Source organism: Pyrus communis, chromosome 10 (assembly GCF_041283825.1).
Source record: "Pyrus communis isolate YQ-2024b chromosome 10, ASM4128382v1, whole genome shotgun sequence".
NCBI classification, from domain to species: domain Eukaryota; kingdom Viridiplantae; phylum Streptophyta; class Magnoliopsida; order Rosales; family Rosaceae; genus Pyrus; species Pyrus communis.
The window spans coordinates 19,683,928-19,711,204 of record NC_142574.1 but is presented as its reverse complement, the minus strand read 5'-3'; the positions used below and the strand labels follow the sequence as shown (position 1 = coordinate 19,711,204).

General features: G+C 39.7%; 5 protein-coding genes and 1 pseudogene across 6 annotated transcripts; 4 read left to right on the top strand and 2 right to left on the bottom strand.

Moving 5' to 3' along the window:
• The first annotated feature begins 1,192 nt into the window (after positions 1-1,192).
• On the top strand, positions 1,193-4,452 carry LOC137729328 (ribonuclease 2). Its single transcript, XM_068468247.2, has 9 exons — positions 1,193-1,419; positions 1,572-1,600; positions 2,006-2,079; positions 2,365-2,466; positions 2,584-2,587; positions 2,777-2,868; positions 3,064-3,225; positions 3,552-3,651; positions 4,163-4,452. Exons 1-9 carry the CDS (start codon positions 1,199-1,201, stop codon positions 4,198-4,200), a joined length of 822 nt encoding a protein of 273 aa, XP_068324348.2. The 5' UTR covers positions 1,193-1,198; the 3' UTR covers positions 4,201-4,452.
• Positions 4,453-5,296: 844 nt separating this feature from the next.
• LOC137727280 (cytochrome b561 and DOMON domain-containing protein At3g07570-like) lies at positions 5,297-7,998 on the top strand. The gene is made up of 4 exons (XM_068466146.2): positions 5,297-5,663; positions 5,923-6,322; positions 7,159-7,448; positions 7,687-7,998. The coding sequence occupies exons 1-4, from the start codon at positions 5,490-5,492 to the stop codon at positions 7,915-7,917; spliced, it is 1,095 nt and encodes a 364-aa protein (XP_068322247.2). The 5' UTR covers positions 5,297-5,489; the 3' UTR covers positions 7,918-7,998.
• Positions 7,999-10,020: 2,022 nt separating this feature from the next.
• Positions 10,021-11,187, top strand: LOC137728314 (transcription factor RF2a-like). The gene is made up of 4 exons (XM_088677132.1): positions 10,021-10,141; positions 10,241-10,374; positions 10,555-10,639; positions 10,939-11,187. The coding sequence occupies exons 1-4, from the start codon at positions 10,021-10,023 to the stop codon at positions 11,013-11,015; spliced, it is 417 nt and encodes a 138-aa protein (XP_088533258.1). The 3' UTR covers positions 11,016-11,187.
• A 303-nt stretch (positions 11,188-11,490) lies between these two features.
• Positions 11,491-12,828, bottom strand: LOC148693667 (F-box/LRR-repeat protein 12 pseudogene; annotated as a pseudogene). Its single transcript, XR_015951867.1, has one exon. The product of XR_015951867.1 is annotated as an F-box/LRR-repeat protein 12 pseudogene (transcript).
• On the bottom strand, positions 11,491-13,780 carry LOC137727434 (uncharacterized protein At4g08330, chloroplastic-like). The gene is made up of 2 exons (XM_088677133.1): positions 13,533-13,780; positions 11,491-13,181 (listed from the first exon to the last, which is right to left on the bottom strand). Exons 1-2 carry the CDS (start codon positions 13,556-13,558, stop codon positions 12,830-12,832), a joined length of 378 nt encoding a protein of 125 aa, XP_088533259.1. The 5' UTR covers positions 13,559-13,780; the 3' UTR covers positions 11,491-12,829.
• Positions 13,781-19,520: 5,740 nt separating this feature from the next.
• Positions 19,521-24,661, top strand: LOC148693666 (BTB/POZ domain-containing protein At3g19850-like). The gene is made up of 2 exons (XM_088678084.1): positions 19,521-20,528; positions 24,584-24,661. Exons 1-2 carry the CDS (start codon positions 19,521-19,523, stop codon positions 24,659-24,661), a joined length of 1,086 nt encoding a protein of 361 aa, XP_088534210.1.
• The last annotated feature ends 2,616 nt before the right edge of the window (positions 24,662-27,277 follow it).

Genomic DNA, 27,277 nt, shown 5'->3' with positions numbered 1-27,277 from the left:
ATTTTAAGTGTGACTTTATGCTTGTCCACTCAAATGCTTGGAGACCAACTAAAACTCCTACCTCTGGTAGAGCTCGATGGTTTGTCTTCTTTATTGATGATTGTACTTGTATGATCCGAGTTTCTAATATTCAGGTTCTTCATTTTGAAAAAGGGAATTTTGTGAGTTATGAAATCTCTTGGTACTTACAATGTCAGGGCAACATATATGAGAAGTCAACTCGTTAACTCCACAATATAAAGGTGTAACGGGAATTTTATGCTTGGTCACTCAAACAACTAAAATTCCCTACCTTTGGCAAGGCTCGATGGTTTGTCTCCTTTGTTGATGATTGTACTCGTATGATCCAGGTTTTTAAAATTTAGGTTCTTCATTCTGACAACAGCGGAAATTTTATGAGTGATGAACTATCTTAATACTTACAAAATCAGGGCAATATACATGAGGAGCCAACTCTGTTTACTTTGCAATATAACGGTGTAACGGAGTGCAAGAATCGTCACATACTAGAAAATTTGGGACGAAAAGCTAACTGGATAAGAAAGGAGGAAAAAAGATGCCTCATGCATCAAATAGTTGGTGTTTAACTGGAGAAGAAAGAAAGAAGGAAGCAAATAAATGGGAAATGCAAATTAATACCACATGGTTGGCATATGGGGTAGTGTTACAAATACAAAAATATTCTTTCGCTAAGATGACATTTTGTAAGTATAATTGCCTCATGTAATGGGAATATGATACTAATTCATCAACATGCACATTACTTGAAGCTCAATCTGAACACAAATTTAAAATTTCAAATCGATTAAAAATTCAAATTTATGTTATAGAGTCAGTCCCATTTCTCGAACTCGAAACCCTACTACATTTTCAATCTCGGACTACAAACTCCAAAATTCTATGTTGTATGTTCATAAACATCGTCATATGAAACTTGAAAAACAAGAATGTCTTCTTATTTTGAAAAACAAGAATGTCTTCTTTTATTCCGTTACAAAAAATATCTCCAAAACAAAGTGCAAAAAGAAATATAAAACAAAACAACGTCTTCCGGTTAACGTCCGTTACACAATTATTGGAGCCCATTCTTTCCCGTTCGCCCAAGTAACCTAAATGACGAATCTACCCCTACCCGCCCCAATAAACCACACCACATGCCTCCATATAGATCAAACCAGGTTCTCCCATCTCTTAAAAAATGGCTATCCTCTCTGCTCAATTCGCCTCTGCAGTAGCACTGATTGCGGCGGCTTCGTTGTGCCTGATCGAACCCAGGCAAGCCGGAATCGGAGTCGAAATCGGAAGCAGAGGAGGAGGAGGGCAGAGGGAGTTCGATTACTTCAACTTGGCCCTTCAATGGCCTGGCACTTTCTGTCAGCGCACCCGCTATTGTTGCTCCTCCAATGCTTGCTGCCGCGGGTTCATAATCTCTTCCTTCTTTAACTATTAATTTAAAAAAGATTTTTATTTTCCCGTTTTGGTTGATTTTAATTTGGTTGAGCTTCTGTTTGGTGGTTTCTGTGTTGATTTTTTGAGGTGATGTTTTCTACCTTTGGGTTTTCTTGTTTCAGCTCAAATGGTCCAACCGTGTTTACAATCCGTAAGTATTAAGATTTTGTATTATATTGTGTATTGCAGAGATGAAAAGCATGAATTAAGTTGATTTTTCACTTGAAGTTCAAATATTTTGGTTAAGGCATGTTGGTTCATATTGTTGGAAGCTAATTGCTTTAATTGGGAATTACAAATATGTATTAGTAAGCAGCTGCTTTTTATGGTTTTCGGTTTTGAAAGGCACAATCTGAAAATGTTAAGTTAATGTATACTTGTAGTGAATCCAGGAAATGGGTTTTTATCTTTCACTTAGTTATGATCAAAGTCGTCCAACCTGTATTTTATCCATTGACTGTTGTTTGATGGTGAATTGGTATATGATAGTGTATGCATAAATAGTGTTTATACATGTGGGAGATATGCTAACTGGCGCTTAGCATGTGACTGACAGATGGATTGTGGCCTGACTACAATGATGGAACCTGGCCTGCCTGTTGCACACAGAAAACCTTTGATGAGAAAGAGGTGTGTATTTCTTATTTTGTGTCTACATGGTTTTGGGGTTGTGAATATTTTATTGACTCTACTTGCTCACATAAAGGGAATCAGGAACTCCCAAAAGAAAGATTTTCTTTTAGCACATGAGAAAATGTATAATGAATACTGATTGACTGGAATATAGCACCCACACTAATGTCGCTTTATCTTCAACTTTGGTGCTTAAACAGCAATGTTTTATATCTTCATTTTAAATGTCTCTTGTAGTGGCAGTGCCTAAATCTCATCACTATCTCATTATCTACTGTGTAGATCTCAACATTGCACGATGCTTTAGAGAAATACTGGCCGTCTTTAAGCTGTGGTAAACCATCATCCTGCCATGGTGGAAAAGGATCATTTTGGGGTCATGAGGTGATCATTGACTGTGGACTTAATTTCTTCTCAAATTCTAGATGACTTTACTGTGATCTAACTATTCTTCATTCTTGTGTTTCCATGATGACTGAATTCCTGGTATTACAATGGCAGTGGGGTAAGCATCTTTGCCTTTTGCTCTTTGTTGCTTACAATGAACAGTCAGTTGTTTGTCTGTAGCCTTTGCTTTTAAAATTTTTGCCAAATTAGGTTGAATTCAGACCTACGAGCAATGACCCTTTTTTTCTTGGCATGCATCAGTTGTGCAAGTTCTGATTCCTGCATCCTTTTTCATTGTTTCTTGCAGAGAAGCACGGGACTTGCTCCTCTCCAATAGTTGGAGATGAATACAATTACTTTTTGACAACCCTCAATGTCTATTTTAAGTACAATGTCACTGTAAGTTCTAGAGTTACTGTAATTTGTAACATTGATGCTATTGCTGGCTTATTTCCTTGACACTTGGCAATCCATCATTTGTTTTGTCATTCATATCCATTATTTTGAGGTTCTTATTAGAAAATTGGTTTAAGTTGGAGTTTGTCCATTTTATGTATTTGGTGTGTAATGGTAGTTTCCTTTCCCTGTCCTCAGCAAATCCTGAATGAAGCAGGATACGTACCTTCCAATACCGAAAAGTATCCACTTGGAGGCATTGTTTCTGCTATTCAGAATGTTTTCTGGGCAACCCCCAAGTTGGTTTGCAAAAAAGGTGCTGTGGAGGAACTTCATTTATGCTTCTACAAGGATTTCAAGGTTTGCCTCCTATCTACAGCTTATTTAGATTGTATATTTAACTGAATCAATGAAAATATACACTTGTACGTCAAGGAGTTAATTTCTGTTGTTTTGGTGGGTAAGGGTTATACATCTTTCCGGCATATTTTACTTCAGGCATGTGACTGGAGTTTTCAATAATTGAATTAGGTCGTTTCCTAAAAATCTTGAACAGTGGTAACATTGGACAATGAGATTATTTTGAGATGGGCATTAAAGAGGAATTCCATTGTCTACTTTGTATATGGTCTTTTATTATGTGCAGAAATTTTCTTATGTATTCTGAATATTTGATTCTACTGCAGCCTCGGGATTGTCTGGTTGGATCTGGCAATCTAAATGACAAGTTAGCTTCAAGTAGCTCATGTCCCAATTATGTCAGCATACCAGCATATGCATCATTAGGTAACTATTCTTTAACCCAAAATTATCTGAAAGTAGATTTATGTGTACGACGTCGGCCTGTCATTTTTCTTTCGAATTCCATAGTTAAATTTACTTTGCAATGTTCATTATTTGCGGATAACGTGTGGTATAGATGGCTTTCTTACTTGCAACGAAGCTGGTAATCTGGATCCAAAAGGACCACCCGTTGGGGGTTCAAATGTTTGTGCTTGCTGGGTTTAGGGTTTTCTTATCTTTCATACGGTCATGCATCTATCAGTTGCCTGTACTTTAAGGCCTTCACAAAAAAATTCTTAAAATACAATATAACGAAAGCATAAACTTATAAAGTTGTTCTCATGTTTGTCTCCATGTCATAAGAGGGCGTACATTCGTGAGTGCATAATTTTGAACCTTGAATTATCATTCAACCATTCTAGAATAAATTTGTCATCCAACACTTATTCTAGCATAACATGCTATCAAATATTGTTATAGGGTTGTTGATAATTTACTTTTTCTCTATGTGCAGGGCATGGCGGTGGTGAAACTGAGATTTCAAGTGCCTGATGCTGATGTTCCAAGATCTTGGCAGAGGTCAACATGTTGTAAAACGATCAATTCATTTAAGTTTATTTTTTAGCAAAGCTACGAAACTTGGTCCATCTGTAGCAATGTGGTGTAAATTCAGACCCCAAAAGTTGGGAATGTTTTGCATAGCTTTGCTCTTACGGAATTGTATTGCTTCAAAGTTTCTCTGTATGCTAGAATGCAGGGTAAATTCAGAACCCAAAATAAAAATGGTAAATTCTTGGCATGCAACCTATAAAACTCTCTCTCTCTCTCTCCCCCCGAGGTGGAGAAGTGGAGGTGGTTCAGCCGCCCATATATTCTTGCTTTGTACTTCACTGCTGCAGGCCGTAGCCCCACCGTGGAATGATAACGTGATTGCAAAGAGGAACAAAAAAGAGCAAAACAAGAGACTTGTTCTTCACAAAGTGAGCTCCTTCTATTAGAAAAAGATTATGCCAGATCAGATCAAGGAAAGGTTTTCAGATTGGCTGTACTGTCTTGGTTCAAACCCTAACCTGTAGCTGTAGATCCAGGTCTGCCCCATCTACCAAAACCTCTGGTTGACCAGACCTTTGGAAGACTTAAAGTCACATGAAATCCATTTTTTCTGGTTTGATCCTAGTGGCTGGTTCGGGAGTGCACTTCTACCCATATGCATTTAACATTTGGATCAAATGAATGACGAATTCGATACCAATTTATTATGGCAGACTCATTGTGTGGCTTAGTCCATATCTCTCACCCTTTGTCGTAATTTTATGGTTGTATTAAGAAAAGAAAAATTGATTCCGATAAATGTTGATTATTTGAAAGTTCTATTAGCACTTATGATGCTTTTAGCGCTTACGTATGGTTTCCCAATGGCGAAGGGAAATGATTTCGACACTCTATTTCTCTCCCTCTGCAATATTCTAATTAAGGAGTAGGAACAAAATGTAAGGGTCCAAACGAAGAATGTGAAACATGGGCGCAATATTACTTGGTATAAGCTTTGAACCAGCCCATATTGTTCCATATGTCACAAATCTGAAGTGCATTGCTTGGAAAGCAGTAGTTTCTTTTTATATATCCGAACAAGGAGGATAGGTTATGTAGCTTACCTAATGAATAATTATAAATAATTACAACAGCTTCAATTATTTTTATCAACTCTCCTTACAAGTTACAATATTCAATCATTTGTCAACTAGTTCCAGGTATATACACATCTGTTCAAATATTCATTTGATCGCCCACTACTTTCCCTGTTTTCTCCCGCAGAGAGAGAGAGAGAGAGAGAGAGATAGATGAAGGCATTCATAGCTTCCATCATCATCGTCATCTTTGGCTTATCAGCCAGAGTGAATTCACAAACAGATTCATGCAGCTCGAGTCTAAACTTGAAGAATGTCAATTTGCCATTTGATGCAGCTTCTCTCAATTGCCTTGTTGTTTGGGATGCTCATAACTACATCCTCAGAGTAAGTCAATCACTTCTTTTCCATCACTTTCATTTTCATATACATATATATGAGGGATTCTCTTTGCAAGAGGTTCCTTTTTTTCTTCCTTTGATCACCTTTAGATTTTCTCAACCCATTTCAGTTTTTCAGAAAGAAAAAAAACGAACATCCTATCCAGAGAAAAACACTATACATATGCATATATAGTCATCTCAATCACATCCAATGATATTCATGGTAAAGCTGGTTTATATGAAAAACTACATCATTTTTGCAGTACTCACAAACTTCATCAAACCTATGGACCTTTGTCCTCTCAGCACCAGCTGCTAATTCATACATTGCAATTGGGTTCTCACGCAACGGCCGGATGGTGGGTTCCAGTGCAATTGTGGGGTGGATGTCCTCAACAGGAGGAGAGATCAAACCTTATTACTTGGGTGGGACCTCACCTAACCTTGTGGAGCCCAACAAGGGGAGCCTTCAAGTTGGAACCAACTTTTCCTTAATTACATCCCAGTCCAACAGATTGTACCTAGGGTTCCAATTGGAGACCAATCAGCCGCTATCAAGGCTCATATACTCTGTTGGACCAGATGGGTTGCTGCCTGTGGCTCCCAACTACAGATTGAGTGAGCATAGTGACAAGGTCTCCACCTCCATAAATTATATCACAGGTGAGTACAATTCAAACCAAACTAAGGTTGACTTTTTAATTTTTTTTTTGTTTTTACAAGCGATATTAGAGAATGAGAAATCAAACGTAAAACTATTAATAAGGGTGTTAGAGCAAGGTCAATGAGGCTTGCATCTTGTTCACATAATCAAATTATCACATAAGAAAATTATAAAGGCACTGATTTAGAGACCCTTAGTGTAGGGAGAATTTTAGGGTCTTTGAATCGAACACCTGGCCCATGTGACCAAACGCACAACACTTTAGCGCCCGTATTGGATTAGCATCAATCCTACTTGTAAATAAAAATTTCTCAAAGTGTAGAGAGCAAAAATCTCTTTAGAGATCCGAGATTTTGTCGGATCTCTAGGAGGGTCTATATCCTCCGCCATTGTTAGAGACTTGAAGACTTTCAATAAGCTTGCTCTAAGAGGTTATTTTCTTTCTTTATTGGTGTAACAGACCTGAGGAATTGTGGAAATTGTGATGTTGACCCTCACCTAAGCTTTGATTTTGATTTGTTGAACATTGAAAACAACTACCCATCTGCTTCTTGTTTTATTTGGAACCTATCAAACATGTACCAGTTGAATAATCTGGTATGAATTGATCTATTACCTATCTTTGTCTTATACTTCATACAAATCTTAGTAAGAAAGGGAAATATTCACAAACTCTCTCGTTGTCTGGTAAAATAAGATGTTTATGTTGTCGGACTACGAATTTTGGATTATGGATCATGTTAATTTTTGTTTGAATGTGTAGTTTAAATTCATAGTCTAACAACATAACGTCTTTTTTTTTTCTTTTTCTTTTTTTGGTGCAATTTTGAAACAGGTCAAAGTAAATTGAGCACGGAGAGTCCACATTCAAGACTGAGGAAGAGCCATGGACTACTAAACATGCTAGGATGGGGCATTTTAATGATAATTGGAGTAATAGTGGCTCGTTACTTGAAACCATATGATCCACTTTGGTTTTATCTTCATACTTGCATTCAGTCATTTGGGCTTATATTCGGAATAATAGGTGTTTTTTGTGGATTTGTCTTAAACAATAAGCTCAATGCTGATGTCTCCACCCACAAATCTCTTGGTATCTTCATTCTTGTGCTCGGTTGTCTTCAGGTTTGTTCTCTTTCTTTTGTTTCATATATTCCGGTCATACCACATTATCATGCTGATGTGATTTGACGAGTATCACTTTAGAGTCGCTAAAGATATAGGTTTTTTTTTGTTTTTTATTTTTTATGGTGGTTAAACCCTCTCTGTTAGCATAACGACGCAGTATAAACTCTTTGTTTGTCAATGATATGGATGTTGTATAAACCTTGCTTTCTTTCCATTTGGTTTGTTTCGGTTTTAGGTCATGGCTCTTTTGATTCGACCGGAGAAGGAATCGAAGGTGCGAAAGTACTGGAATTGGTACCATCAAGGTGTGGGAAGGATTCTGATCATTTTTGCGGTAGCAAATGTTTTCTATGGAATCCATTTGGGAGAGAACGGAAAGGGATGGAGTGCTGGCTATGGAGTTGTTATTGCTATCTTATTTGTTACTGCTTTAATTTTTGAATTAAGATTGTGGCTTAGAAAATAAAGTGTGTATGTGGGGGGAGGGGGCACTTTCTCTTTGTTTTTTACTAATTAGACATTCTAATTTGAAAGTTTTTCTTTTAATCATCTCATGAATTTGAAGTGATACAGATATACCATTTACGTATATGACATATGCCTTTCAGAAATTTTTGCACTGTAATTTGTTTCTCACACACTCATGTTTAATCTTGCATGTCATTTTTGTTTGATTTTTTTTCATCTGATGGTTAGAAATGAAAAAAAAAAAACCGTGAAAACCACCTTCCTTTACCAGAAGAGAAAAAGTGTTGAATCCCTTAACAAATCTAGGACAGTTTAATCTGGTTTTACATATTCGATCAAAATTCTTGAACACCGTGTTACTACACAAAAAGAGTAAATAATAAGGATTAAGTATCTAAAACTCCTTAATTTTTTAGTGTAATCCAAATTGGTCTGAACTTTTTTAAACATTCCAAATAAGTACTTAATCTATTGGAAATGTCATATCCGTTAAGTCTTAGTTAAAAATGTGTTAAATTAACTCGGGCATATCTGGTCTCCAAAATCAATAAAATGTCATGAAAGCATATCATCCACCAACGAATGGTCACCACCAGCCTCATCATGCCATCACCTCCAAACAAAACACAAACCCACTAACTCCACCCTACAACTCTAGCCGCCAACATCGAGAAGAAGATCATTAAGGTAGCTGAAATGGTATGGACTGTTATGATGCAGCCATCACCATCTTCACCGCCCACAAAGAAAATTGGAAGCTTTGAGATGAGAATTGACGTGTGAGGAAATCACATGAGTGGAAACAAACTCCTTGAAACCTTATCTAAAATCTTAACCCTCTCCTTTATTAGGAGATTGCCCTCCTAATATAATTTCAATTTGGGTCCATTTTCGATTCAATTCAATACTCGTTGTGTATTGGGTTCCATATTACATAATCTATGTTTGAAATTCAAGTTTTGAGGCAACTAATATTAATGTTGACCATGATATACCCAATTGGTGGATTTGGAACGTAATATATATCTATGTTTGAAAAATTAACTGGGGCTTAACGGATGTGACATTTTTAATAGGTTGTGTACTTATTTGGAATGTTGAAAAATATTGAGATCAATTTGGAATAACACTAAAAGGTTGTAAGGTTTTATGTAATGAAAAATCTTTACATTTTTTCAGAAAAGGGTTTTTCCAAAAAAAAAATTTCGATGATAAATTCGCCATGAAAACTCCGTCCGGAAAGACCTTAGGGAAAAATTTGGACGTTCATTGGCAAGATTTCACTTCTTTCCGATGAATCTTTCTTGACAATGGGTACACCAACTTGTCATATACTTGCCGGATTCTCATTAATTTCTTTTCATTGCAGTGATTAATAACAACCGACTTAGGGAGACTACAATTTTTATACAATATTGTGATATTATATGATATGATAAGAGAATTATATACGGCCAATATCCAAGAGACATAAACAAGGATAATGTATACAACTAATATTTGATGAGACTTAGTCATTGATCAACATCACATATCCAAATCATTTGTCATATCATGCGGTAACCCTAATATGTTTGGAAATAAACACATCACCAGGCCACATCATTTTGTACGAAAATATGGTGTCCCCAACATTTTAAAAAATAATAATAATTCAGCAAGCCAGATATTGGGGGAATGAATCAAAAGTATGACATCGGGTGCAAGAGGAAATGATATTCTTCAGTTTTTATGTTTCTATACAAGCGATGTTGGGGGAATGAATCAAACCTAGGACATTTGTATGGCACATTGACCTAATTTCTTCCGTTTCGAGCCCGTTTAATTCACGGATTAAAAACTCGGAAACGAATATGAACATAATTCCTTGTTTAGTAAGCACATTCTTGGAAATCCACCAAGTAAACACACAGAAAACCAATTCCTAGCCCTTATTCAACGTCTCTGCCATTTTTACCATCCTATTATTTATGGAAATAAATCCCATAATATTAACCTACCCACAATCCCATGACAGTATATTTATATAATCGTTGCGACTAGAACTTTACTAGTTGAGTCATATTTTTCTCATTGCTTGAGAAGTTGTAGCATTAGCACAATGTATGGTTCAAGCTCAACTTCATCCAAAGATGATACTGTCATCTCAATCCCCAGCACCAAAAAAAGGCCTGCTGCAGTTCTTGAAGAAGTCGCTCAGCGCGATCCAAAGCTCGCGAAAAGGTTTGCGTTTCGATGATTTTTAATACTCGTTAAGCTAAAATACTTATAAACCAACGTCGGTGACATGCTTGCGCTAATTTTTTTTTTTAATTTCGCAGGGATTATGACTAACCGGAGGTCGGCTATGAGGGCAAAGGAGAGGAAGAAGATGTACATTCAGACGCTTGAATGCAACATACAAAGCTTGCAGTTTGAATTAGCTGCTCTGACTGCTCAGTTGGAACAATGGCAGGTAAATCCAACATGATTTTAGCACACTCAAATATTTTTTTATACAGGCAATATTAGCGGATTGGGAATTTAACTCTAGACTTCGGGTGCAGGAGCAAACGCTCTTATCTGCCTGAGCAATAAGCCCCGTTGCAATTATGCACGGTGACAAATTTTCTGTTATCTTTTTCTTTATGAGCAGATAGACACCCTTTACATAACTGCAGAAAACAGTAGATTGAAAGAATGTCTACACCATATTTTGGAAGACATTGAATTGCAAGACGGTAAGAACTGTTGTTTAGTTTTCTTCTATGAACTTTGTTACATTAAAATGCACACAATATAAAGAGCATTTACACACACAACACACACACACACATATATATATATATATATATGTAAGCGATATTATTGAGGGAGAGGCGAATCCAACACAGAACCTCGATTGTAAGAGTGAGTGCTCTAAACTGCTTACTATTAAAAAACGTTAATTCACGATGAACATTACATTTAGTTGACAGCTAAGATATCATGTATTATGGTCAGACTAAATATATTTTTAATTTTTTCTGTTTAATGACAGCCTTGAATTATCACAGCAGAAATGAGATTGAACGTCTGAAAAGACATGTTTTCTCAAACAATAACTCAAAAGATTGATCTGGATCGATGCACACATGTTTTTTCTCCGCAAGGCATAGCATCATTTCACAGGATGCCCCGGTAGTGGTGCACCTATGTCATGAAAGTCCTTCTCCAAAGTCCGCACACAGATTCAGCAATAAAAACTTCAGTAGGAGTTTGAGCAGCAGCATGACCGGCAGAAGTTGAAACAGATGTTATTGTGAAAATAATTTTTTCAAGTTCAATGTACTTTTTTGCTGATGATAAGTTTAGATTTATTTAAATTAAGAATATTTACATTTTACGTGACTTATTTTTTTTGTCAATTGTACCCATTTCTTTTGTTTGACGAAGCGATATTTTATACAATTCTAATCTAAATCAACGGAAAGGAGATCCAAAATTAGGTGCAAAAAGACAACATGTTGCGATTGCAAGCTAGCACAATAATTGATTTTACTAGTAATCCATATGAAATTCATTAAATCAAAACGATCACATACTTATCAGGGCACCAAACACCATATTGTAAAATTAATTTCACAAATTATCAATTAGAAATTCACAAGTCTTTCACCAGCTAAAAGTACACATGCTGAAGCAAGTTAAATCTTCAGAAAATAATAGAAAATTTCATATCAAATAAGTCAAATTATTTTTTCATCAACTATCATCTCAACTCCCAGATGGGACCTATACACATTTTCTCTTCATTCTTAATGGTAACCTGACTCCTATAACATTTGAACAACTCTAATGCTGTTGAAGTAATCTTAGGACAACCGTTCATGTACAAAATGGAGAGTTGTTTGTAACCATTCCGCAAAGCCACTAAACCCTGATCGATTCCGACACCGGTTGACATGAAGCTTCTCCAACTTGTGACAACTCATCCCGATAGAAGACCATCCCACAATTTTGACCTCATGACACAATGCCAAGTTCCATTCTTGAAGTAGTGGACAACCTTCTGCAATTGCTACAATCGACTCGTCACCAAAAGTTCTACAAAGCCGAAGGTTAAGAATTTTAAGGAGGAAGGCAAATCCTCTCCCAATCGCTGCCAAGCCATTTCTACAATTTTGAAAGATACCAGATATATTCAATATTCAATCCCGCCTCTACTAACAATTCCCAAAAGACCTTCTGGCTCAAGCTTACATGATTCGGCTTCTTATAAGCTAAAGTTGATGGGGAACCTTTAAAGCCAACACCAGTTATGCCTTTGCAATGTGACATCTTAACCGCTTGAAGTTGACGACAACCTTGTGAAAGAGCTTTTAGCCCACGGTCAGAAATAAAATAGCAGTTCAATAGATTCACATCCTTTAAAACTGAGCAAGACTAGCTTAGCCAAATTTCCTAACCCAAAATCAGTAATTTGGCAACGGTAAAGACTGATAACTTGCAACGAGGGACAACCAGTAGCTGCCCTAGACAACCCATGATCAGTAATACCTAAACAACACTCCAGATTAAGGGTGTGCAAATGTGAACCATAATTTACCAAGTGGGACAAGCCTGAATCTGGTAGCTCTGTGCACCCAGATAGGGACAACTAGTGTAAATGCTGAAAGCGAGTAAGAAGCCTGTGAAGATGAAAGGTTCTAATGGTAACATTGGTATTTGAATGTGATAATGAAGAAATGTCAAGTTGTTTGAATGAACATTGAAACTGTAAGGATAGACGACTAAGATTTTGAACACGAAGACATTGATGACAAGTCAAGCCAAAGGATTCACGGTCAGAGCCAGAAACAAGGCATTGGAAAATAAAGACGAGACAATCATCAGGCAAGTCCATGATGGTGGTAAGAGAATTAGTACTAGAGCTACAAGTAGGTTTCATGTTAGTACTCTTCCGAAGGTTGTAGAGCTCGTATTTTTATATTGAACTTTCTATAAGATGAAGTAGATGATGAGTTGGGAGAGTCAAAACCACAAAGAACAGAAGAGTCTCCATATCCATAACCGATATGAACCCCACATTTACGGCAGAGAAGTTTAGTCTTTGAACGATAACGACCCCAAGAGACTGGAAAACAGTTTACCTCATCAACCTGTGTGAACCGACTAAGATCAACCGTAAGGAATGAAATAAGACCTTTCTTGATGGACTTTCTATAGTTGGAGCCTATGCCAGACTCAGCGGTCAATCGATTTGAAGACGACAAGTTCAAAGGGTATCCACAAGAACCACAACTGTAACAGATTCAAAAAATAAAACCAACCAATTTCAGCCTAACAACCAAGCATTGTACATTTCAGTTTCAGGAACCAGAAAACTAATTAAAGATTAGCAAAACATGCACATTTAAGCAATCATCCAATTTTCACTAACCCAATGAGATTGGAGTGATGAAGGTCAAATATCAATCTTCATCAATCAACCCAGATGATTTCAAGCACTCAAAAATGAATAAATAAATGGTTAATTCAGTGAGAAAATTGACAATTTAACATGAACCAGTGTGAAAGTAATGAAATTGGGTGAAGAAATTAAATGGCAGCTGATTCAGATTCAGAACAAAAAACGGAATTTGGGAAATTCACCTGTAGGAGACTTGAGCTTGGGACATCCTTCACTCACCCAAGATCGGATTCAGACTCAATATCCTCCGATTCATTGACATAAATTGCTGGCAATATTATCAGAGTGCAAAGCTTGTGTTTTCTTTGGGATGTTCGTAATTCCGTTCTTGTCTGGTCAAAGGATTTTGCCGGCTTGGGATATCAAACTGGAAGACTGTCAGATGACAAAGTTCTTAGACTCCAAACAATATGATGTGGGACGTTTCCAAAAAAAAAAAAAAAATTGTTGTTGGCATTCAAAAATTCTCATTCTACGCTAATTTAGAAAAAAAAAAAAATTACTCGTAAGAAGTGTATAATAAAATTTTTCGAATTCCAATAACACTAAAAAAAAAAAAAAATCAACAATATGATGTGGGCCGGACTTTGGGTTCTATCCTGGCCTGCCTTCACTTATATAAAAATTAGGTTTCTATCCCTATTTTTTTTTTATTATTAATTGAAATCTTTTGTTTTTTTTTTTTTAATTTTTGATAAAGGTCTTTTAATTTCTATCTAGATCGTAATACACGTTAGCATATTTAAATTTTATAACCATTTTCAAAACGTTTCATTTTGAATATTTATATTTATGACTAAATTTTTACATCATATATTTCTATTTTTAATTTGCACCATTTTTTAATTTGCAACCATTGTTTAATTCAAATCAGTTTTCTTTTTTGTTTAAATTTTTACCCGTGTATTTAATTTCATTTTGTGCCCATATTTTAACTTCAATGTGTACCGTTCATTTTTTAGAATCTTTATTTGCTTTAGAATCTTTATTTGCACCCATAATTTGAATTTTTAATATGTACCCTAAATTAGGTTGGGGTACTTTGTAGGGGTAATTTTATCAATGTTTTCAACTAACACGTGTACGGATAAAATACAAAATTGCATTTTTTTTTCTTTATTATAAGCGATATTCTACTGTAAATACAATTAGATGAGCCCCTGCTTTTAAATTTTAGAAATTTTCTATCTATTTTAGTCACATTGCAAAAGTTTGAGGACAATGAAGTAATTTTATCCCTAGTGTTGATAACATATTGCCTTTTTCTTCTTTTTTCTACTAGTTTACTTTATACACTTTCTGTTTGAATTAGTCATAGGAGTCCAATTAGTAGCTACAATGTATTGGCTTTGTGCCCAATTAGATAAGCTCATGACGTTATTGTAGACATCGAAATTTCGGTGAAATGAATGTTAACCAATAATTAAAATTTCAACGTTTACGTGTCACATAAATTTTACATGTAGCGTGTGACTCAACGAAAAATCGAAATAAATTGGAAAGGTCATCAAATAGGACACGTGTCAATATCTGGCAGAAATGATTTATTTCATCTGATTATTTAAATCCAAAAATCAAGTTTTGGAATTCTATAAATAGGAGGCTAAGGCATTCATTTCGGGGGGGAAAAGAAAAGAAGAGAAAGAGGAGGAAGAAAGAAAGAAGGGAATTTACATCACACCAAAACCTTGAAGCCTCGAAACTCTAAAGCTCTCAAGCAAATCCCGAAGGATCAAGAAAACACTCTTCGTTCTTCGTCAAATCCTCCTTCAAAGGTCAAGCCCCGACGGCCCTTGAAGAACTTCCACCGATTCAAGATCAAGCCCCGACGGCCCTTGAAGAAAGTGTTCATCATCCGTTCATCTCAAGATCAAGCCCCGACGGCCCCTTGAAGAAAGTGTTCATCATCCGTTCATCCTAAGATCAAGCCCCAACGGCCCTTTGGATCAACAACCTCAACAAATCCACACATCCAATCAGTCTTCAAGATTAGGCCCAAAAGCCCTTGAAGATCCGCTCATCCATCAACCCTCAAGATCAAGCCCCGACGGCCCCCTTGAAGAAATCCATACACCCAGTCTTCAAGATCAAGCTCAAAAGCCCTCGAAGATCCGTTCATCAACTGTTCATCCCTAGATCAAGCCCCAACGGCCCTTTGGATCAACAGCTCATCCACAAACCTACACCCTACGAAGATAGAATCAGAGGATCAAATTACAAAGAGATTGTAACCCCAAAATCAATACAAACAAAAAATATATTTTGTACACGTATTCTTGTTTCTTGTTTCAGGAACTTTTTCGTGTTTACAAATTTGGCACGCCCAGTGGGACAATCTCTACCTCTCATCTCTGTCTCCGTTCAAGATATTCAAGCACAGTCCATGGCTTCAAACAAAGAACGAGTCATGACTATCGGCACTACCTCCATTGAAAAACAGCTGGTTCAGATGAAGGAAACAATTGCAAGGCTGATAAAGACTGCAGAGGAGAAAAACTTGCAAACCGCCGGACTCATCAACCGTCTGGAGGCGCAACATGGTGTTATAATGAAACCAAGCTCTCTTCCAACTAAGAGTACCGAAGAAGGCTTCAACCCAAATGCCTACGAACTCATGTCAAAGGCTGGGCATGACTTTGCTTCCTCTTCAAATCTTGGAAAGAAGGTTTCAAACACCGTCAACGACAAAGATCGCGACCTCACCGAGACTCAAAAGAAGTTGAAGGAGCATGATTATGGAGTTGACAACAACAAAGCTGGACTTGGCTTCACACCAAATGCACCCGTGAAGATTTCAAGCAAATTGAAGAAAGCTAGCGTTCAACACATCAGCGTGAGCATTGAACAAGACCAAGAAGAGCCTAAACCCTCCCCTCGGACGTCGGTCTTCGATAGGATGAGCCATTCAAGCTCCAGAACTTCAGTGCTTAATCGCATTGGTGGTCAAGACCGAACCTCTGTCTTCAAGAGGCTTAACGCGCCAACATCCCAAAGCTCTGTTTTTGAAAGGTTGTTAAAGCCTAAGAAACAAAGCAACACAGCTATCTCTCCTCTGCGACGATCAGCTTCAGAAAGATTTGAAGATAATGGTAAGCATTTTGGAAAGAGGAAGACAACACTAAAGGAAGAAAAGCTCGATGGGTTAGGAGAAAAAGACGACGCTCGAAGCTTGATTCCTTCAAGGATGAAGCGCCAAGCAATCCTAGAGGTCGACACAAAAGGACCACTGAAGGTAAGGAGGCGCATCATCGTCCACACTGGCAAATCTTCATGCCAACAAACTCAAGAGAACGGCACTGAAGAGGAGATCCAAGATGTTTTCTACATCACGGTTCAAGAAGGTAAAGAAGACGAAAGCCCGAGGAAATACTCAGAGTCCCTACTCTCCGACCCTGATCCAAGCGGCAGTACAACCATGCAAGTCATGACCACTGGAGCAACTTCAATCGAGGAGCAGCTAGCTCAGATGAATGAAGCAATCGCAAAGCTCACACGGACTGTGGAAGAGAAGGACTTGCAGATTGCCGCACTTGTCAACCAACTAGATGCGCTGCCCGACGTGAAAGTCGACCCAAATATTGGCCTGTTAAAGAAAGAAGACGACAAAGAAGAGGAGCCACCAGTGGAGAAAGTTGAAGAGAAGCCGAAGCTAGACCAAGCAACGGCATTCATGGGATCTCTCTCTATCCAGCAGCTACAGGAGATGATCGCAAGCACTGTCAAGACACAGTACGAAGGAAGCTCGCATGACTCCGTACTGTACTCAAAGCCTTACTCCAAGAAGATTGATGCTTTGAAGATGCCAAGGGGTTATCAGCCCCCAAAATTCATGCAGTTCGATGGAAAAGGCAACCCGAAGCAACATGTCGCCCATTTCATTGAAACTTGCAACAATGCTGGGACAGAGGGAGACTACCTTGTCAAACAGTTCGTGCGTTCGCTGAAAAGTAACGCTTTTGACTGGTACACTGACCTCGAACCTGAGTCTATCAACAGTTGGGACCAGCTAGAAAGGGAATTCCTCAACCGTTTCTACAGCACTCGTCGTACTGTAAGCATGCTAGAGCTAACCAGTACGAAACAGTGGAAAGATGAACCTGTCATCGACTACATAAATAGATGGCGCTCCTTAAGTCTGGATTGTAAAGATCGGCTTTCCGAAACCTCTGCCATTGAGATGTGCGTTCAAGGCATGCAGTGGGGACTACACTACATCCTTCAAGGCATCAAACCACGAACATTTGAGGAGTTAGCCACCCGCGCCCATGATATGGAGTTAAGCATCACCCGTCATGGGAAGAAAGAACAGATCGCCGACTACAAGAATGACAAAGTTTTGGGGCCAAAGGTGGATAAGGCTGCGTGGAAACCCACCAAGGAAGCAATGACGCTCAACACAACTCCAGTCAAAACCCATACACGAGGCAAGGCGATTCAAACCGAAGCTTTTCGTGATCAAGAGATACGTAGACGCACTTTGAAGGAGCTTGAGGAGAAGACTTATCCATTCCCCGACTCTGACGTGGTTGCCATGTTAGATGACTTGCTTGACAAAAAGGTGATCGACCTACCTGAGTGCAGACGGCCGGAAGAGATGAACCGTACTGACAGTCCAAGGTACTGTAAATTCCACCGCTTCATTGGTCATCCGACGGAAAAGTGCTTTGTGCTAAAAGATCTCATCATGAAGTTGGCTCAGAAAGGGATCATCGAGCTAGATCTTAATGATGTGGTGAAATCAAACTATACCTCCGTCACTTCTGGCTCTTTGAACTCAAAATCTTCGCCTCAACCGCTGGGGGCATGCTCCAAAACCATGTCAGTCAAGTCAAGTGAAGATGAAGGATGGACTTATGTCACTCCAAAGAAAATGCACAAGAAACATAGGTCTCCTCCACAAGTTCACCAATCGGAAAGGGGGCAAAGCTGCTACCGTCAACCTTCAAAGCTACATGAAAGTGTTGAGGATGATGAAATTATGACACAAAGATCGCCCGTTGCCATCACAATGCGCGATTTCTTCCCCAAAGACTTCTTCAATCACTCAATCAAGACTCTTTGCTATAAAGATTGCAAGGAATGCCTCTCTAAGATCGCTTGACAAATTTCAAACGCTCCTCGTTCGCACGAGCCTAAAAGGCGACAACCAAAGCTCCTTGTCCGCACGAGCATAAAAGGCGACAACAAACGCTCCTTGCCTGCATGAGCTGAAAATGCAAACGGCACCAAGAAGCTCCTGACCCGCAAGAGCATAAACTGTGTACGGCAAAATCATCACCAAAATCATCATCAAAACCATCACTCATTTGAACTACGTTATGACTTGATCTCTTCTTTGGAAGAGTACGTAGGCAACTTGAAACTTCAAAACTTCAAGTACAGTCACATCAAAATAAATAAATAAATATTTTATTAATGAAAGTCAATATTATTACATTCTTTGTACAAAAAAATACAAAATATATTTTGTTAAAAAAAAAAAATAATAATAAAAAATAAAAAAAAAATAAAATAAAATATATATATATATGTGTGTGTGTGTGTGTGTGTGTGTGTGTGTGTATTCTCTGCCCAGTGCCATCATCATCCCCAGCTCGCTCGAGCAGCCAGATTCCACTAGCCCAAATCCAGGCCCAGCTCTCGAAGTCTCTATTCAAACCCAACTTCCTGCCTCTGTCCTTCGCACCATATAAACCCACGGAGCCGCCTCCTCTCTCACTCAGTCTCTCTCTGCGACTGCAATACAGCAGAATCCAGGTGCGATGGCTACCGTTCCGGGACAACTGATCTGGGAGATCGTGAAGAAGAACAACTCCTTCTCGGTGAAGGAGTTCGGCCGTGGCAACGCCGGCGTCCGCTTCAGCAAGGAGCCCAACAACCCTTCACCCTCAAGTACCAGCTCCCCAGCGAGGACCTCGACTCCTTAATCTCCCTCACCACCGACGAGGACCTCGACAACATGATAGTCGGCGCACAACCGCAGCCACAACTCTCAGCAGCCAACAGCAAAAGCAGCAGCCGCAGGAGCAGCAGCAGGGGAAGCACACCATCTTCCATGATTTTTCTGGGCATGAAGCCTGGAGATTCCCCTGTGGGTTTAGCCCCAAAAGCCTCCACCGGTTGTAGGCTCTCTGGGCCTTCTCCCTCCGCCTCCTAATTTCGATCCTTTAATGGGCGGTGCCGTCGCTGGGATGCAGCCTAATCAGCAGCAAGTGCAGCTCGTCGACGACCCGTTTTTAGCTAGGGGGAGTCGTCCATCACCACCGTCGATTTCCCAGATCAAGAATTCCAGGATCAAAATCGATGACTTTCCGGGAGGCCCTGATGGGTTCGAGTTAGTTTCTCGATTCTGTTACGACAACGGCAGAATCAAACTCACGGTTTCAAACGTGTGCCTACTCCACTACTCTGCAATCTTCCTTGGCATGACCGAAAAGCTTTCGCCCCGCAATTTGTTGCAGAAAACAAGTCATTTTCTTGAGGGACTTTTCGAGTGGTCGTTCAAAGACGTACTAGTCTGCCTCAAGAGCTGCCTCTCGTTCTTCGACCACGCAGACTCGTCCGGTCTTTTAGACAAACTCATTATTGCACTGCTTGCAAAGATCGCTCAGAATTCTGACGTGAGCAATCTCATTGACACGTCGCCTTCGTCTTCGTCTTCACCGGAAACTGCATCTGGGTTCAGACTCTCTTCCACCCCGGAATCCATCAGGCCGAGCTCGTCCAGCAGAGCGTGGTGGTTCGATGACGTGGCCCTTCTGTCACCAAATATCATTGAGAAACTCCTCCAGATTTTAGGTGCTTACGGACCTGAAAACAACAGCTTGATCCTCACCTTCAGCTCCCGAAAGCCATGCCCTCTACCCGCCATTGACCGCTTCTTTTCGATCTATGATGAAGTTGTTAAATCAAACACACTTGTTGAACCAAGAGTGCAGGTGGATGGCAAAGTTGTGACAAGTCGTGGACCTGGTACTACCATGGAGTTTGCTGTTGCACTGGTCGAGCAATTGTATGGGAAAGAAAAAGCTGATGAAGTTTCTGGGACACTGGTGATGCGGTCCAACCATGGGGATGAATATGTCATAACTAAGCTAAACCCAGTTGAGTGGACTGCCAGTGATTCCCCTAAGATTCTTGTACCCAAAGCTGTTGCACAGAAGGTGTTTGATAAAGAGGTAGTCCTCTCCACTCCCTGCGATTTCACCGCCCAGCCGTTGACGGAGGAAGAGTGTAAACACGAAAAAGTTCCTGAAACAAGAAACAAGAATACGTGTACAAAATATATTTTTTGTTTGTATTGATTTTGGGGTTACAATCTCTTTGTAATTTGATCCTCTGATTCTATCTTCGTAGGGTGTAGGTTTGTGGATGAGCTGTTGATCCAAAGGGCCGTTGGGGCTTGATCTAGGGATGAACAGTTGATGAACGGATCTTCGAGGGCTTTTGAGCTTGATCTTGAAGACTGGGTGTATGGATTTCTTCAAGGGGGCCGTCGGGGCTTGATCTTGAGGGTTGATGGATGAGCGGATCTTCAAGGGCTTTTGGGCCTAATCTTGAAGACTGATTGGATGTGTGGATTTGTTGAGGTTGTTGATCCAAAGGGCCGTTGGGGCTTGATCTTAGGATGAACGGATGATGAACACTTTCTTCAAGGGGCCGTCGGGGCTTGATCTTGAGATGAACGGATGATGAACACTTTCTTCAAGGGCCGTCGGGGCTTGATCTTGAATCGGTGGAAGTTCTTCAAGGGCCGTCGGGGCTTGACCTTTGAAGGAGGATTTGACGAAGAACGAAGAGTGTTTTCTTGATCCTTCGGGATTTGCTTGAGAGCTTTAGAGTTTCGAGGCTTCAAGGTTTTGGTGTGATGTAAATTCCCTTCTTTCTTTCTTCCTCCTCTTTCTCTTCTTTTCTTTTCCCCCCCGAAATGAATGCCTTAGCCTCCTATTTATAGAATTCCAAAACTTGATTTTTGGATTTAAATAATCAGATGAAATAAATCATTTCTGCCAGATATTGACACGTGTCCTATTTGATGACCTTTCCAATTTATTTCGATTTTTCGTTGAGTCACACGCTACATGTAAAATTTATGTGACACGTAAACGTTGAAATTTTAATTATTGGTTAACATTCATTTCACCGAAATTTCGATGTCTACAAATGCCCCCACTTCAAGGCGCGTCGTTGACATGTGCTTGTCACGTGTATGAGATGCGTTTTGAAGTTCCTTAATGTAGATGTCCATCCAAGGGCCGTCGGGGCTTGATCTTGAATTGGGCTGGAAATTTCTTTTGGTCTCCTCCGAAGGTCTGAACTTGCTCCTTTTATATGGAGTTGAATTTGATTCAAGGGTGGTGAACACTTGATTTTGAATCGGACTTGTGATTTCTTCAAGGGCCATTGAGGCTTGATCTTGAACTGGGCTGGAGGATTCTTCTGGTCTCCTCCGCTCGTTGATTTTCCTTTGTGCTACTCTTGAACTGGGCAGCAGGATTCTTTTGGTCTCCCCCCGAAGGTCTACGAGCGGTTTCAGGATATGGCAGGCAAGTACAAGGTGGAGGTGCTGACCTGTTTCTTTGTTCAATCTTTCCAATTCGTATTGAAGAGGGTTGGAAAGATTGAAGTTTCCTTGTCCCTTCTCTGGCAGTGTATCAACCGTTGAAGATGACTACTCGAGAGCAATACTAGGTAAGCAATCAGGAATAGATTCCAGGTAGTCGGTTCCAGATCGGAAGACTGACTCCAAGTGCCGCTGACTGCTCTCTTTCACTTTGCCATGCGAGTAATAACAGGGACTAAGGAAAAGACAGGGAAAAAGCATGATATGAGATACCTTTGCTTTCGAAGAAGCAGCGAATAAATCAGCACATATATTTGTTGTGCTTGTCTCCACATGCTTCGATGTATCATTTTCGCTTGCCTTACTTGCTCCCCTTTGCAGAAGTGGTATTTCCTTATGCAGGTTTAGCATCTTTTCTTGTAGTATTTGTCCTCCGATGCAGGAGTTGAATGCAACCTTTGCATTTAAATGGTGCTTCACTCCTTGGTGGCAACTGGTTTGAGTGGAGGTTCCGACATATTGCTTTCTTTGTCCTTGTTTTGGCAGGTGAGAACAAGGGCAAAGGAAAAGATAGGGAAAAAGCATGATATGAGATACCTTTGCTTTCGCCCTTGATGATATGAGATACCTTTGCTTTTGAAGAAGCGGTGAATGAATCAGCACATGCTTCAATCTATCGTTTCCTCCGGGGTCATCTGTACTCCAGGCATCTGGTATCTTCAAAGGTTGAATAGGTTTTCTCAAAGGAAGAAGAAGAATTGTGTATTTCGAGAGGCTTTGCTGGGAGTGCGCCCTCAGAGGTGAGGAAGAGTTGGGCATTTTCTTCAGGTCTGCCTTGCCATAAGAGACGAAGGTCGACACATATAGGGATTTCTTAATAGCAAGTGGTGGTACCGTTCTTTTACCCTTGTCGACAAACGTCTCTTCGATATCTGAACGACGCCTCTTCGATTTCTGAACGACGCCTCTTCGATTTCTGAACGAGCGCCACTTTTGACAAAGTTGCACGCGTTTTCTGAAAAGCAGAGAAAGCGTTGCCGAACTTTGCGCTTGTCGGCTAAAGACGTGTAGTTGCGATGATGGCCTCCACGTGTTCTCGACTTTGTCAGATATCTTTTGACAAAGTTGAACGCGTTTTCTGAAAAGCCGCGAACGCGTCGCCGAACTTCACGCAGGAAAATCCGGATTTTTGAATCGGTGGTCGTGTCGCTTGGCTTTTTACAGAGGTATCGATCACTCCAACATACACACTCTGAAAATTGCCCATTCTTGAAAATCGTCTCTGGCCTTTTGAGAATTATCTCCATCCACCCCTTCTCTCTGAACACCTTTGAAAAATGGCTAACTCATCGAACCTTTGCTTAGATTTGAGTCTCAGCAGCGATCCGGTTGTGCCCCGTCAAGGTAATGTATGGCGCCCTTCTTTTTTATCTTCTAACGGTCCTCTTACAGGTGAAGACTCTGTGATGAAGGACGCAACAACAGCTACGATAGTAGCTAGGAACCTCCTCACTCCTGAAGATAGTCGGCTGCTTTCAAGACGGTCCGATGAGTTGGCCGTTCAAGAGTCCCTCGCTCTCAGTGTTCAATGTGCAGGCTCTGTGTCCAACATGGGCCAACGCCTACTTGCTCGCTCCCGTCAGGTTGAATCGTTGATGGCAGAGGTGGAAAGTCTCAAGCAAGAGATCAAGCAGCTAAAGTATGAGAATAGAAGTTTGCACGTGCTTGCAAACAACTATTCGACGGGCATGAAGAGGAAGCTTGATGAGCTGCAAGAGTCTGAAGGTCGGATTCAAAGTGACCGTCAAAGGTTTTCGTCTTTCCTCCAGAGGCACCTTTTTCCTGGGTCTTCCAGCGTTTGGCCAAGTATTGAGGCCTGGAATGCTCTAGCTTCAACGCCTCCCGCTCCGATGCCTTCTGCTCCGATGCCTTCCGCTTCTAGAGTTTTGCCAAGTAATGGGGCTTCACGTGAACATCCTTTGTGAAAGCTCCATCTTTTTTTCTTTTTTTTTTTTTTTTTTTTTTTTTTTTTTTTTTTTTTTTTTTTCTGTACACACTTGTAATTTCTTGGAGATTAATGGACATGCTTTATTTTATTCAGTGTATTGTGCTAAATACAAATAAAACATATACATCACCGTCCATCATCATTCCTTTTTATTTTATTTTATTATTATTATTTTTTTCTTTTCTTTGCTTTCGGTGGCGCTGATCCACCGTTCATTTATATATATATATATATATATATTTCAGATGGTGCCAGAAGCACCATCATTGTTTTTTTCTTTCTTTTTATTATATATATATATATATTTTTTCTTTTTGCACATGGTTCCAGAAGCACCATCATTGCTTTTATTATATATATATATATATATATATATATATATATATATATATATTTTTTTTTTTTTTTTTTTTTTTTTTTGGAATGGTGCTGTCCATCTGGATTCCATCATTTTTTTTTTTCTTTATATGGTGATCTGCAAGGCTGAGTTTGTGGGTGAAAACCCAGGCCGAGTCCGAGAGAAGACGGAGGAGATCTTTGGGTGTGAGTTGACAAACTTTGATTTTGTCAATCACATTCAAAGGCAGCAGCATAGGCAAGCAGACGGATGAGATCTTTGGGTGTGAGTTGACAAACTTTGATTTTGTTAATCACATTCACAGGCAGCAGCCATGGCGGAGGTGCAGAAACAGCCAGAGCTTGAGGCAGAGTGTAAAGCGTCGAGCTTCGCGATCGGCTAGTCGTTTGACAGCGGTCACTGAAGTTCTTCGCCGATTTTGATCACGACGGCTAGAGTGACGAGCTTGAGGTTATTGGTAGCGGCTAGGAGACAGGAAGAAGCTATTCTTCTTGTTCTACCATGGAAGATGAACCTCTGAAATCCAAAGCTCCACCATTACCATCACTGAGCACAGCCACTAACAACAACCATTGCACATCGCCTTCTCCGTCTCCCATGAATTTGATAACCTTCATTTATCAAGTCCGATCTCTTCTGAGATTTGAAGACCGTGGCAAGTGTTCCTTGATCAGAAGGTCCTCTCAGCAGCAGCCTCTCCGCCTGTTAGAATTTCTGAAGCCGATGTGTGATTAGCTATTTCACCAGACAAATCCGCACTTGCATTTTCCACTCCATCCGTGGTAGATATACTCCCTTCAGGAGCCAAGATATCAGAACTCACCTCTTCTTTTTCTATGGTTTGTTCTGTAGTTTCTAATGTTTCAATTGTACTAGAAACTGGGCTTTCCTGGTCCTCCGAAGAAGTACCACCATTTTCAACAGTTTCATCTACCGCTGCAGGGACACCAAGAGTTCCCTCCTCGCTGCTTGCTTTTTCATCCATTGGAGTTGGAGAGACCGTATCGGTGGTGATGTCAAAGAGGCTAGATTTGCGGCGCCGGCGATTGTGGTTGTTCCGGCGCAGAAAGTACTTCTGTGCGTGGCTGGCAACCTGAGTCGGGGTGCGAGTCTTCACGAAGTTTCTTGAGATCCCTCTCCAATCTCCTTTCCCTATTTTCTGCAATCCAAGCAAGAACAGCTTGTGCTCTTTGTAGACATCGAAATTTCGGTGAAATGAATGTTAACCAATAATTAAAATTTCAACGTTTACGTGTCACATAAATTTTACATGTAGCGTGTGACTCAACGAAAAATCGAAATAAATTGGAAAGGTCATCAAATAGGACACGTGTCAATATCTGGCAGAAATGATTTATTTCATCTGATTATTTAAATCCAAAAATCAAGTTTTGGAATTCTATAAATAGGAGGCTAAGGCATTCATTTCGGGGGGGAAAAGAAAAGAAGAGAAAGAGGAGGAAGAAAGAAAGAAGGGAATTTACATCACACCAAAACCTTGAAGCCTCGAAACTCTAAAGCTCTCAAGCAAATCCCGAAGGATCAAGAAAACACTCTTCGTTCTTCGTCAAATCCTCCTTCAAAGGTCAAGCCCCGACGGCCCTTGAAGAACTTCCACCGATTCAAGATCAAGCCCCGACGGCCCTTGAAGAAAGTGTTCATCATCCGTTCATCTCAAGATCAAGCCCCGACGGCCCCTTGAAGAAAGTGTTCATCATCCGTTCATCCTAAGATCAAGCCCCAACGGCCCTTTGGATCAACAACCTCAACAAATCCACACATCCAATCAGTCTTCAAGATTAGGCCCAAAAGCCCTTGAAGATCCGCTCATCCATCAACCCTCAAGATCAAGCCCCGACGGCCCCCTTGAAGAAATCCATACACCCAGTCTTCAAGATCAAGCTCAAAAGCCCTCGAAGATCCGTTCATCAACTGTTCATCCCTAGATCAAGCCCCAACGGCCCTTTGGATCAACAGCTCATCCACAAACCTACACCCTACGAAGATAGAATCAGAGGATCAAATTACAAAGAGATTGTAACCCCAAAATCAATACAAACAAAAAATATATTTTGTACACGTATTCTTGTTTCTTGTTTCAGGAACTTTTTCGTGTTTACAGTTATATTTTTTTCATCTATTTTAGTAATATTTCTATAACGTAACCAAATTTAGTAAGACAAGAACTTGCTTGTTGTGATACAAAAAATTTTCATTAATGGCATAAAAGAATCCTTACTTCCACACGAAATATTTGGTAGGAATTCACTTACTAGAGATACCTTTCTTCCCTTTCGTTGCAAAGTATGTCACTTTTGCAACGTGCTTGCAAGAAAGATTTATACTTTTTCTAGTGAACAAGAAAACTTCAACTTGGGTTTTACGATGTTCTTATCGTTTCCTTGATTGCACAACTCTTGCAATTGCAGAATGTGAGATGCTGGTTGATATGCAATGCACAATCAATCGCCCATCCTCTAACATCTTATAGTGCAAACTGCACAATGTAATTGAGATTTGAATTCAGGCCATTTCACCCTGTAGATCGAAATGTGAAATATTGGTCGACATGCAATACATTATACAATTATTCGTCTAGCCTCTCAAATGTTGCAATGCAAAACCTGCAACATCTATTCATAAAATATCGTGTACGAGATTTGAATTCAAGAATTAGGGCTTGTTTAGAAGTGTTTTTAAAATTACTCAAAGCGCTTTTAGCGAAAATGTTTTTTGGTTCTAAAAACACTTAAAGTGTTTCCTACAACAAGTACTAGTATTAGGCTTTCAGGCATTTAAGTGTTTTTTCAAAATTTATTTGTATTTTTGTTAAGATTTATTAAAAAAAAAATTTCACAAAAGTATTTTCAATCATTTTAAAAGAACTTTTAAACGAGCTCTTACTCTTGGCAGATTGTCGAGAGAGAATTGGGCTAATTGAGTCGGCAGAATGCATGTCAAGCCCAAAAGGCAAAAGAGTAATTTGGTGAATAATAGC